General features: G+C 42.7%; 1 protein-coding gene across 1 annotated transcript in view; it reads left to right on the plus strand.

The window, feature by feature from the left end:
- Positions 1 to 10046: 10046 nt before the first annotated feature.
- Positions 10047 to 12500, plus strand: part of hapln4 (hyaluronan and proteoglycan link protein 4) — a 9498-nt gene continuing 7044 nt past the window's right edge. The window contains exons 1-2 of the mRNA XM_079350705.1: positions 10047 to 10267; positions 11243 to 11351. Of these exons, the coding sequence (XP_079206831.1) occupies positions 10265 to 10267; positions 11243 to 11351 (112 nt within the window). The 5' untranslated portion in view covers positions 10047 to 10264. The remainder of the gene's footprint in view (positions 10268 to 11242; positions 11352 to 12500) is intronic.

The following is a 12500-nucleotide window of genomic DNA, read 5'->3' on the forward strand; positions in this document are numbered from 1 at the left end:
TCCTGCAGGTAGTGTCCATGTAGGGCGACCAGTCCAGCTTGTCATCCAGCTGCAGCCCCAGGTACCCGTAGGTTCCTGACCCACCTCCATGTCGACCCCGCCGATGGAAACCGGTTCTAGATGTGGTTTGTTCCTTCGGAAGTCCTCCACCATCTCCTTGGTCTTGGAGGTGTTTAGCTGCAGATGGTTGGCACTGCACCATGTCACAAAGTCCTCGATCAGGCTCCTGTACTCCTCCTCCTGTCCATCCCTGACACAAGCAAACTATCGCAGTGTCGTCCGAGTATTTCTGCATGTGGCAGAGCTCAGAGTTATACTGGAAGTCCGAGATGTACAGGTGGTGAACAGGACGGGGGAGAGCACGGTCCCCTGTGGTGCTCCGGTGCTGCTGACCACAGTGTCAGATGTGCAGTCCTTCAGTCTGACGTACTGTGGTCTCACTGTGAGGTAGGCAGTGATCCACCTCACCAGGTGCGAGTCCACCCTCATCTCGGTCAGCTTGTCTCTCAGTAGGAGGGGATGGATGGTGTCGAAAGCGCTTGAGAAATCAAAGAACATGATTCTCATTACGCTGCTCCTTTGTCCAGATGAGAGTAAGCCCTGTGTAGGAGATAGAGGATGGCATCGTCCACGCCCACCTTTGCCTGGTATGCAAACTGCAGTGGATCCTGTGCATGTTGGACCTGGGGTCTGAGGTGTTGGAGCAGCAGCCATTCAAAGGTCTTCATAACGTGGGATGTCAGAGCGATTGGTCTGAAGTCGCCTGGCTCACTGGGGTTTTTCTTCTTGGGGACAGGGGTGAGGCACGAGGTCTTCAGAGCACAGGAACCTCCCGAGCCGCAGGGCTCATGTTGAAGATGTGCTGAAGTGGCTCCCCCAGCTCAGCAGAGCAGGCCTTTAGCATCCTGGGACACACCTTGTCTGGCCTGCTGCCTTCCTGGGGCGGAGTCTCTTCAGCTCCCTTACTCACCTGGTCTCTGGTGATGGTGGGGGGGGGGGGGATGGATTGTCACTGGAGGTTGTATCTGTTCTGGTGGAGGTGTTGGGGGAGTGAGAGGGAGGGAGGGGGTGTGTAGAGGGGTGCTGGGGGGGGGGGAGGAGTGAGAGGGGGGAGGGGTGGGGTGTGTAGAGGGGGGGAGGGGGGTGTGTGGAGGGGTGCTGGGGGGACAGGCACTCGCTGCAGCGACGGGGCTGTCGAACCTGTTGAAAAACAAGTTGAGCTGGTTTGCTCTCTCAGGGTCCCCCGTCTTCTGCATTGTTGTTTTTTCTTCTTGCAGCCTGTGATGGTTTTCATGCCCTCCCAGACCTCCCTCATGTTGTTCTGCTGCAGCTTCTGTTCTACCTTCCTTCTGTACTCCTCCTTTGCCTCGGAGTCTGACCTTGAGTCCCCCTGCACACGCTTCAGCTCTGCCTGGTCTCCCTCCTTGAATGCCCTTTTCTTCCTGTTAAGGATCTCCCTTGACATCGCTGGTGATCAGGGCTTGTTGTTCGGGAAGCAGCGCACAGTTTTAGTGGGAACCACAACGTCCATACAGAAGTTCATGTAGTCAGTTGTGCAGTGTGTGACCCCCTCAATGTCATCACCATGAGTCTCTTGCAGGGCACTCCAGTCAGTGGTCTCAAAGCAGTCTCTGAGCGCCTCCCTCTGCCTCAGGAGACCACTTTCTGAAGGTGCGTGTAGTTATCGGTTGTCTCTGGATCATAGTTTTGTACTGTGGCTTGAGTAGGACCAGGTTGTGATCGGACTTACCCAGAGGTGGTAACGGGGTGGCAGTGTAGGCGTCCTTCACGTTTGCATACAGGAGGTCTATTGTCCTGTTCTTCCTGGTGGGACAGCTTACAAACTGGTGAAAGTCCGGTAGTGTGGAGTTCAAAGTAACATGGTTAAAGTCCCCTGAGATGGCGATGAAAGCATCCGGGTGCAGCGTTTGTAATCTTGAGGTGGTCGCGTGGATGACGTCACACGCAGTTTTCGGGCGTGTGCCCGGGGAGGAATGTAAACACAGACCACGATCGCGTGAGAGAATTCCCTCGGCATGTAGTAAGGACGGAGACCCACCGCCAGCAGCTCGATGTCTTTGCTGCACGTTGCCTCCTTCACAGTAACATGTCCATGGTGGCACCATCTGGTGTTAATAAACAGCGCGAGTCCTCCTCCTTTCCGTTTGCCGCTGCGTTTCGGTCTCTGTCCGCTCTCACTGTAGTAAAGCCCGGTAGATCCACGTTAGCGTCCGGGGTGTTTTGAGTCAGCCAGGTTTCTGTGAGGCACATTAACTGCACTCTCTAAATGTCCGGTTGTTCCTCACAAGAGCAGCCAGCTCATTCTGTCTTGTTGGTTAGACAGTTTACGTTCCCCATAACTATCACCGGAACCGAGGGCTTGTACCTCCATCGCTTAGCCGCGAGCTTAGCCCTTACCAGGGCCCCCGCTCTACAGCCTCTGTACCGCCGCCTCAGCTCCTCTGGTATCGGGTGAACGATGCCGGCTTGTCCCGCTGTCCGGAGTGAGAGCAGCTTCTCCCTTGAATAAGAGAGTTTTCCGCTGCTATTTCCACGAAGGCACGAAAAAGTATCCATAGGATACATAAAGTAATACACTGAAGGTGTACTATAAAAACTTTATAGTATAGTACTATAAAAACTTTATAGTATAGTACTATACAAACTATATAGTATAGTACTATAAAAACTATATAGTATAGTACTATAAAAACTATATAGTATAGTACTATAAAAACTATATAGTATAGTACTATAAAAACTATAAAAGTAGAAGTTGGCACAGAGCCACAACAAACGAATAACATATCAGACGAGTACGACAGGGACGGAGCTACTGAAACTCACGCCACTCACGTCGGCGCACTGACGTTTGTGCACACAGATCAGTGTGATCCTCACACATCCTCATGTAACACATGACTACACATGTTACTCTAAAGGAACTCTGTCATCTTAAAATGTTGGCAGTTCTGGTTTGTCTGAAGTTCAGCAGGAAGTCTATTTCATTAGTTAGCTCCTTTCATAGCACAGAACAATGGTGAGGTCTAACGGGCTGATTTGAAGTGCACAGGTTTAGAAGCTTCACCACAGATTGTCCTCGCACGAACCATCAAACACAAATATATTTAAATTGTTGACTTTGTAGATACTCTAAGTTCTATGAGCTGCTGTCTGTGTCACTGCTCAACAGATTATATTCTGGTTGAAGCAGAAAGATTTGTCCTTCAGTGACCTCGTCTGTCACGCTGATGTATTGACTGCTGGAAGAGTCGGCTGCATCTCCCTCCTGAAGGAATTCCTAATGAGTGGTAACATAATGAATTGGACAGAAGGTCAAAGGTCGTGCAACTTATGTTTATTCAGTTTGACTCAAGTACAATAAAGCACACCATGCATCCTTTACTACAAGCCTTCTGTTGCTGTGCTCTGCAGACTCTTTCCTCCTCAGTGATGAAGAAGACGAGCCAGGATCTGAGAATGCTCCTCTGCAGCAGACTTCTGTTCCTGCAGGATGACGGAGCACGGAGAAGGTCGAGCAGGACAGGAAGTCAGACATCTGGTTTATTTTCAGAGTAAATCTCTGGTTGGTGTTTAACTTGTGTGAGTTTGTTTCTAAGGGTTTATGCCACACACACTTCTGGTCTGGGTCAGGAGGGTTGTTTCAAAAAGGCAGCAGAGATGATTGTTTATGAGCTGACATTATTCAAAGCTGTATTTATATTATAGGTGTCTCATTGTCTTATATGACTGTTAGAGCTGTCACCATAGTGACCCCCTTCAGAAGGTAGACCTGATAGGGCGGAGCCTCTCAGATCTCACATGTCTGTCAGTCTGAAGAACACGCCGGCGTCCTGTCTCCGTTTGAAAAGCACAGCCTTCCTCTCAGCTCCTCTCCTTCCGACTGATCTTCAGAGCTGAGCGAGCAGCTCATCGTGATTGTCTTTGTGTTGCTGAGTGGTTGAGCGGCGTGCTCGCTCTCTGCGTGGGCAGCCAGCTGAAGAGTCTGCTCCCGTCGTTTCATTCTTTTCAAATGAAGTTTTTCTTTGCATAAACAAACAGAATGAAATGAAGAGTGGGCAGCTGTAAGAAGCCTGATTGTCTTTCAGTGTGACTGTCAAAGGTTTGTAGAGTATACCACAATAATCCTTCTCTTTCCACTGAGTTAAAGGATGATCTGCAGTCGTGTGTGTGAGCGTGCTGTTTTCTATACCCAGATAACTCTCTCTCTCTCTCTCTCTCTCTCTCTCTCTGTCTCTCGTCCATTCATGAATAATGACCTCTCATACTTAGCTGAGCAATAGGCCAACAGACAGGAAGGCAGAGTAATGAAATCCAGCAGCTTCTTCATGATGAAGTATACAGCGGTGCCTCCTGTGTGTGTGATCCATGACAGTCTGCAGAAACAGAAGAGGGCTCGTTTGAGTCGATGTTTTCAGTAATGAAAGGAATAAGATCATATACAACATACAACAACAGAAGACAACATAAACAACACTGCAGGAACACGGGAGGCCATATCCTTCCTTGGGTCCATCAGGTTTAGTCTCCTGAGTAAGACGTGACGGAGCAGCAGAGTCCTCTTTACATCTCTATAAAGAGAATCAGTGTGTTTGTATGAGTGCTGTGTGTCGATGAACAGAAAGTGAATGTGAGCTGCAGAGAACATGGAGGCTTTATGGTCTTTTTCACTATACAGGACTAAACTCTGAAGGGCTGCACGCCGACAAAAGAATGACAGGGCACAGACATAGAAGACAATACAATACAGTCATAACAGAACATACAGTGTATACAGTGTATACAGTGTATATAGTGTATACAGTGTATATAGTGTATATAGTGTATATAGTGTATATAGTGTATACAGTGTATACAGTGTATACAGTGTATATAGTGTATATAGTGTATATAGTGTATACAGTGTATACAGTGTATATAGTGTATACAGTGTATATAGTGTATATAGTGTATACAGTGTATATAGTGTATATAGTGTATACAATATATAGAGTATGTAGTGTATATAGTGTATACAGTGTATATAGTGTATACAGTGTATATAGTGTATATAGAGTATGTAGTGTATATAGTGTATACAGTGTATACAGTGTATATAGTGTATATAGTGTATATAGTGTATACAGTGTATATAGTGTATATAGAGTATGTAGTGTATATAGTGTATACAGTGTATACAGTGTATATAGTGTATATAGAGTATGTAGTGTATATAGTGTATACAGTGTATATAGTGTATACAGTGTATATAGTGTATATAGTGTATACAGTGTATGTAGTGTATATAGTGTATATAGTGTATACAGTGTATATAGTGTATATAGTGTATATAGTGTATATAGTGTATATAGTGTATACAGTGTATATAGTGTATACAGTGTATACAGTGTATGTAGTGTATGTAGTGTATATAGTGTATATAGTGTATATAGTGTATACAGTGTATATAGTGTATATAGTGTATACAGTGTATGTAGTGTATACAGTGTATATAGTGTATACAGTGTATACAGTGTATGTAGTGTATATAGTGTATATAGTGTATACAGTGTATATAGTGTATATAGTGTATATAGTGTATACAGTGTATATAGTGTATGTAGTGTATACAGTGTATACAGTGTATATAGTGTATACAGTGTATGTAGTGTATGTAGTGTATATAGTGTATATAGTGTATACAGTGTATATAGTGTATGTAGTGTATATAGTGTATATAGTGTATACAGTGTATATAGTGTATATAGTGTATATAGTGTATACAGTGTATATAGTGTATGTAGTGTATACAGTGTATACAGTGTATATAGTGTATACAGTGTATGTAGTGTATGTAGTGTATATAGTGTATATAGTGTATACAGTGTATACAGTATATACAGTGTATGTAGTGTATACAGTGTATATAGTGTATATAGTGTATATAGTGTATATAGTGTATATAGTGTATATAGTGTATACAGTGTATGTAGTGTATACAGTGTATACAGTGTATATAGTGTATACACTGTATATAGTGTATATAGTGTATACAGTGTATACAGTATATACAGTGTATGTAGTGTATACAGTGTATATAGTGTATATAGTGTATACAGTGTATACAGTGTATATAGTGTATATACTGTATACAGTGTATACAGTGTATACAGTGTATATAGTGTATACAGTGTATGTAGTGTATACAGTGTATACAGTGTATGTAGTGTATATAGTGTATACAGTGTATGTAGTGTATATAGTGTATACAGTGTATACAGTGTATATAGTGTATATAGTGTATACAGTGTATATAGTGTATATACTGTATACAGTGTATATAGTGTATACAGTGTATGTAGTGTATATAGTGTATGTAGTGTATATAGTGTATATAGTGTATATACTGCATACACTGTATACAGTGTATACAGTGTATATAGTGTATACAGTGTATATAGTGTATACAGTGTATACAGTGTATACAGTGTATGTAGTGTATACAGTGTATACAGTGTATGTAGTGTATACAGTGTATATAGTGTATATACTGTATACAGTGTATATAGTGTATATAGTGTATATAGTGTATATAGTGTATACAGTGTATACAGTGTATATAGTGTATATAGTGTATATAGTGTATATAGTGTATACAGTGTATACAGTGTATATAGTGTATACAGTGTATATAGTGTATACAGTGTATACAGTGTATATAGTGTATACAGTGTATATAGTGTATACAGTGTATATAGTGTATATAGTGTATATAGTGTATACAGTGTATACAGTGTATATAGTGTATACAGTGTATATAGTGTATACAGTGTATACAGTGTATATAGTGTATATAGTGTATACAGTGTATACAGTGTATACAGTGTATATAGTGTATACAGTGTATATAGTGTATATAGTGTATATAGTGTATATAGTGTATATAGTGTATATAGTGTATACAGTGTATGTAGTGTATACAGTGTATGTAGTGTATATAGTGTATATAGTGTATACAGTGTATGTAGTGTATATAGTGTATATAGTGTATATAGTGTATACAGTGTATGTAGTGTATATAGTGTATACAGTGTATACAGTGTATATAGTGTATACAGTGTATACAGTGTATATAGTGTATATAGTGTATACAGTGTATACAGTGTATACAGTGTATGTAGTGTATATAGTGTATATAGTGTATGTAGTGTATATAGTGTATATAGTGTATACAGTGTATGTAGTGTATATAGTGTATACAGTGTATGTAGTGTATATAGTGTATACAGTGTATACAGTGTATATAGTGTATACAGTGTATGTAGTGTATACAGTGTATATAGTGTATGTAGTGTATATAGTGTATATAGTGTATATAGTGTATATAGTGTATGTAGTGTATATAGTGTATACAGTGTATGTAGTGTATATAGTGTATATAGTGTATATAGTGTATGTAGTGTATATAGTGTATACAGTGTATGTAGTGTATATAGTGTATACAGTGTATGTAGTGTATATAGTGTATACAGTGTATACAGTGTATATAGTGTATATAGTGTATGTAGTGTATATAGTGTATATAGTGTATGTAGTGGTTGAGTTCACACATGATGCTCAGCACAGATCTCTGCCAGTGTGATTTAATGGTTAATGATGACTGGAGTGGATTACCTTTTTTGCACCTTAGTCAAAGTTTCAATTTGCAGCCAACCCTTCCATCGCCCATGGTCATTATTGTTACATGCTTAAATAGACTGTAGATTTAGCTCATCGTGTCGTCAACTAGAATCCAGTCAGACAGTTTATGTTCTCATGCTTTGAAATCTTTGTTCAGCTGCAGAACAGTGTTTGCGTCTATAGGCTCCAACATTGTCACTCCTCACAGATTTATTTCATCTCCCTCTCGCCGGAGCCAGCAGGTGGGAGCTGGGGGAGGGGCGTGCATCGGGGGCGAATGACTTGCAGCTGAAATAGAGCGTTAAAGGGAGAAGATTTGTCAGGTAGCTGTGGAGGATGTCGCCTGTCAGGCGGGACATCAGAGTGTCCTGTCTTTTCACTTCCATTGAACTATCTTTATATAACAGCTCTTTATTGGATTTCTGTGTTCTTCATGGCATGCAGTGTGAGACATCGTTGAGTCTCATTTCACAGACTCACTCCTTGATTAGTTGCACATGCATGTAGAAGTAACAGTCCGTGTCTGCAAACCTCAGCTGGCAGGGAGCACTGAATAAATAGCTGTATTGATTTTTGCAGACATAACCAACTCTGCTGATCCGTGCCTCTCCAGGGACCAAGTGAAGAGTAGAACACGTCTGCAAAGGACTCTTTACGCATCGATGCACAAACACTAAATGCTCCTTTTTTTCTTGACCTCAGTTTGCAAACTGGGCTGTAAAAGTCTCCGATAACAGCCTCCTGAATCTCTGCTGAGCCTGTGGTCATTGTCGGTTCATTTGTTGTGCATTTAATTTGAGAAGATGTTCTCCCTCCCAGGCTATCAGGTAATCTTTAAAATCCTCACTGCTACATCAATATTTAAGGAGCTTTGCCTGGAGGGGGATTCTCTTAGCAGCTGCATGTAGGGAGGTTTTTCTGCTCTACTTTAAAGTAGCTAAACTCTGAATTCTTCTGCTTTGGTCCATCTATTACTATATTAGTACGTCGTCTCATGACAGCACTATGTTGGTGGCTAAAGTCAGAAAGCTTGTAAATGTTGTTTCTCCCTTCAACAGCCCAGAATGTTTCCCTCTCTTCCTCCTCTCTCATGCTGAGAAGTGTGCCTTGCTCCAGGGAGGACCTGGGCGGGCAGAGTCCTCTCTCAGTGAAGCTGCTCAGGACTGCAGTACCTGACAGGTCCACTCGAATCTCAGCAGCACAACATGCAATGATGTCAGTGCTTTATTACTTTCTGTTTCTCTTATCATATTAAGATCTCAAAGGGGAGCAGAGGCTGAACCAGAAGGCCTGGTTCTGGTTCTGTACTGTTTTAAATGCACTACATTGAAGGCAGAACGTTTTCCTGCAGCTGATTTCACAGCAGGAAAAAAAATCCACCAACATCAAAGAACAGCCCAATCAACAGTCCTGTCCTGATCTGTAACCTTTGATTTATCAAACAGACAGTAACATCTGCTGTTCACTGAATGTCCACTAGAGGCTGGCTGCAGAAACACAGGAAGTCACATACACACGACTGGCAAATATATAAAGACGTTTCCAGCCTGGTACAAAAAACCTAAATATGTCATTCATATTTACAGTCTATGGTAACATGCAGTGTTTCCATGGCAACGATAAACATGGCGACTCTGTCATGGCAGATGAAGGATTTTCCTGGCTTTGAGAACTGTTGAAAATATTGTAACTTAAGTACACAACAACAAATATTTAAAACTTCTTTTTTGATTGGTGCTTATAAAAACACAAAGATTGTTTATAGAAGCTTCCAGACACAGAACGGAAACAATACATTGTATTCACTTCTAATTCCCATTTAGTTTTAACATACAAACATGTCAAACAGTGACTGGCATTCTATTTAATGTTTACCTCTTTCAAATGTCGATCCTTGCTTGTAAAAAGGCCGTCACAAGGAACAGGCTGAAAAGCTCCAAGTCTGGAACAATGGCTGGCCATAGTGGAGGAGAGTTTCTCTCTGGTCTTATTATCTACAAACTCGAGCACGGTCACATGACCAACGCTGGAAGAAATGGATGGATTACCGGCATAAGAACTGGGACAGTGATCTCTGCTGTGCAGAAACATCTAGACCCCCCTCATTATTGTGCTGTTGTGTTTGGTTGTGTTTGCTGGTTTTGGAAAAACTAAATAAAAAGTAAAAAAAAAAAAAACAACAACCTTTTTTTCTGCATTTTAATTGAATTTGTATATTTAAATGTAAACATTCGACACAGTGAACCTTTCAAACTGAAGTCTGTCTCCGACCTGTCGTTAGGGAACAAATGAAGGCTCCCCTCCTGTCACTACCAGGTCATCAGTGATGAGCTTATAAAGGGCTGATGAACTCATGAACACTGCTGCTGCACACTCATCCTTTTCTGTGCTGCGTCATCTGAGGACTGCAGGTCCCACAAACAGCGGTGGTTCCCCTGCAGTGTGAGAGATCAGCGATGGGATTGGAAGCAGAGAGGGAGGGAGAGAGGCGAGTGATGCAGCAGAGCAACATTTAGCCTGGCTAAGAAGTTAAACGGCACACAGCGACTCGTCTGATTGAGCCTGTAATCCTGGTGTTAAAGCCATGGTAAGTCACCGTCTGTGCTGCATTTATACGGCTCCGCTCTGCAGCTCCTCCGGCTGCATGCCTGCTGCTGCTCGCTGCTCGTTCAACTCACCTTGAGGGAAATGATGCAGGAGGCTGTTTAGACTTCTTTCTATGCATGTCTAGCTGCTTTAGTGACTCTGCTTTCTTTTGGGGCCTGTTCACGTGCTATGTACTGCAGCACTGACGTTACTGTGTATGAGAGGAGGTGACCTTTAGCCGTAGCTTCCTCTCAATGTCTCGGTGATGCTGATATGAGATATCTCCCAAACAAAGGATAAAACCTTTGTGTTTCTCAGATGCTTGTAATCTGTCATGGATTAACAGCAGCCCCACCTGGGAGCTCACATGAAAACACACACACACATGTGCAGCTGTAGTTGATGATGAGCAGAGCTTGCTCCAGGGCCAAAGCATGGTGACAGTTTGAATAAAGTAACATGAACAAGCAGAGTGTCCACGCTCAGAACAGCTAATCTCACGACGTCACAGAGGAAACTAACATGATGGTCAAGCTACATGTGGCTAGCTGTTAGCTCCCTGTTGTTTCCACAGATCAACAAGTTGCTCTGACGTCCATCTAACTTTATTCTTCACGTTTACTGTTGTCACCATGGTGATGTTTGTTGTGCTTCCTGTGTCAGTCAGCTTGCTTCCTGATTGGCTGTTGTTCCTTTCCATGAGACAAGTCGGCTAAATCTCTGGACAGTTCTTCCCCCAAAACTAAAACAAAGCTTTTTCCCTCTCTACTCAAACTATAATAATCATCCACGTGAGGTGACTGAAGATGGTCATTATTCTCTCACATCCTGTGATAAGTCTTTATGTGAGAGATTCTTCTCATGTGTCTCATGATACCTGACTTCAGGTATTACTAGAATAATCCTCACCTGTCGTCCTGTAGCTCGTCATCGTCCCCCTAAACCAGCCATAACTCTCTCGTCTCCCTTCATGCAGTCCTCAAAGCAGCTGCAGGTCCTGGTCTTCATCCTGACCTGTGCCCTCTCTGTGACCTCGCTGCCTGCAGACGGAGAGAAGGGACGAAGGAAGGTGGTGCACGTGCTCGGTAAGGAAATGTTCTTCTCTAACAACACTTTGCTGTGAACGCCGTTCTGACGACGATCTTGAAGTCCCAGTGAAGGTTGTATTGAATGTGTTATCAGCCAATGACAGACCCTCATCCTGAGTGTTATCAGCCAATGACGGAACCTCATCCTGAGTGTTATCAGCCAATGACAGACCCTCATCCTGAGTGTTATCAGCCAATGACAGACCCTCATCCTGAGTGTTATCAGCCAATGACAGACCCTCATCCTGAGTGTTATCAGCCAATGACAGACCCTCATCCTGAGTGTTATCAGCCAATGACAGACCCTCATCCTGAGTGTTATCAGCCAATGACAGAACCTCATCCTGAGTGTTATCAGCCAATGACAGAACCTCATCCTGAGTGTTATCAGCCAATGACAAAAGAGTCAGAAAACAAAATGAGCTGTGGACTCAGGACCGTATCATCTGAGAAATAGGACCAGGTTATCAAAGAAAATCATCAAGGACCTGATGGTTCTGGTTCTGTTTCCAGACCCCAAGACCTCAGATCTGAGACCTCGGACTTTAAGGGACTAACATCTTTTTGTGTGTACCGGGAGAGTACATCCTCTGAAGTCTCAAAGGTTCCTCTAATCTGGTTCTAGGACACCTGAAGAGACACATGTGGACCTGGAGAAGTTCAACTATACTAATCACAACTATGCGTCTGTCCAGTTAGGTTGTCTGAGGTATTTGGTTTAGTGAGTTTAAAAAGTTGCCTGTGTAAAAAGCATGAACTGTTATGGTTTAGAATAATCGGAACCAAACGCACGAAACAGAGACAGAAATGAAAAGAAGTGAGACGGTGATAATGAATACAAGTAATATAAGTGACTCTCATGTGGAACATGAAACTAAAGTGACTCGAAAAGTGTACAAGGAAACTAAGTGACTCTAAATGTGCAACACTAATACTATGTGACTCGAGGTGTACAATAGCACGCGTGAGGAAGCCAGATGGGACGAACAGGACGACGGGGACCACGAGGTGCGGGACGGCAGGACTGGGAACACACTAGGGATGAACAATAATCTGGCGCTGGCTTCCTGGAAGGAGCAGCTTAAATAGCCAGTTGATGGGATGAGTCACACCTGTGGAGCTCACCTGCAAACACTAAATGATAAT

The sequence above is a fragment of the Symphodus melops genome (genome assembly GCF_947650265.1).
Source record: "Symphodus melops genome assembly, chromosome: 8".
Classification (NCBI taxonomy): domain Eukaryota; kingdom Metazoa; phylum Chordata; class Actinopteri; order Labriformes; family Labridae; genus Symphodus; species Symphodus melops.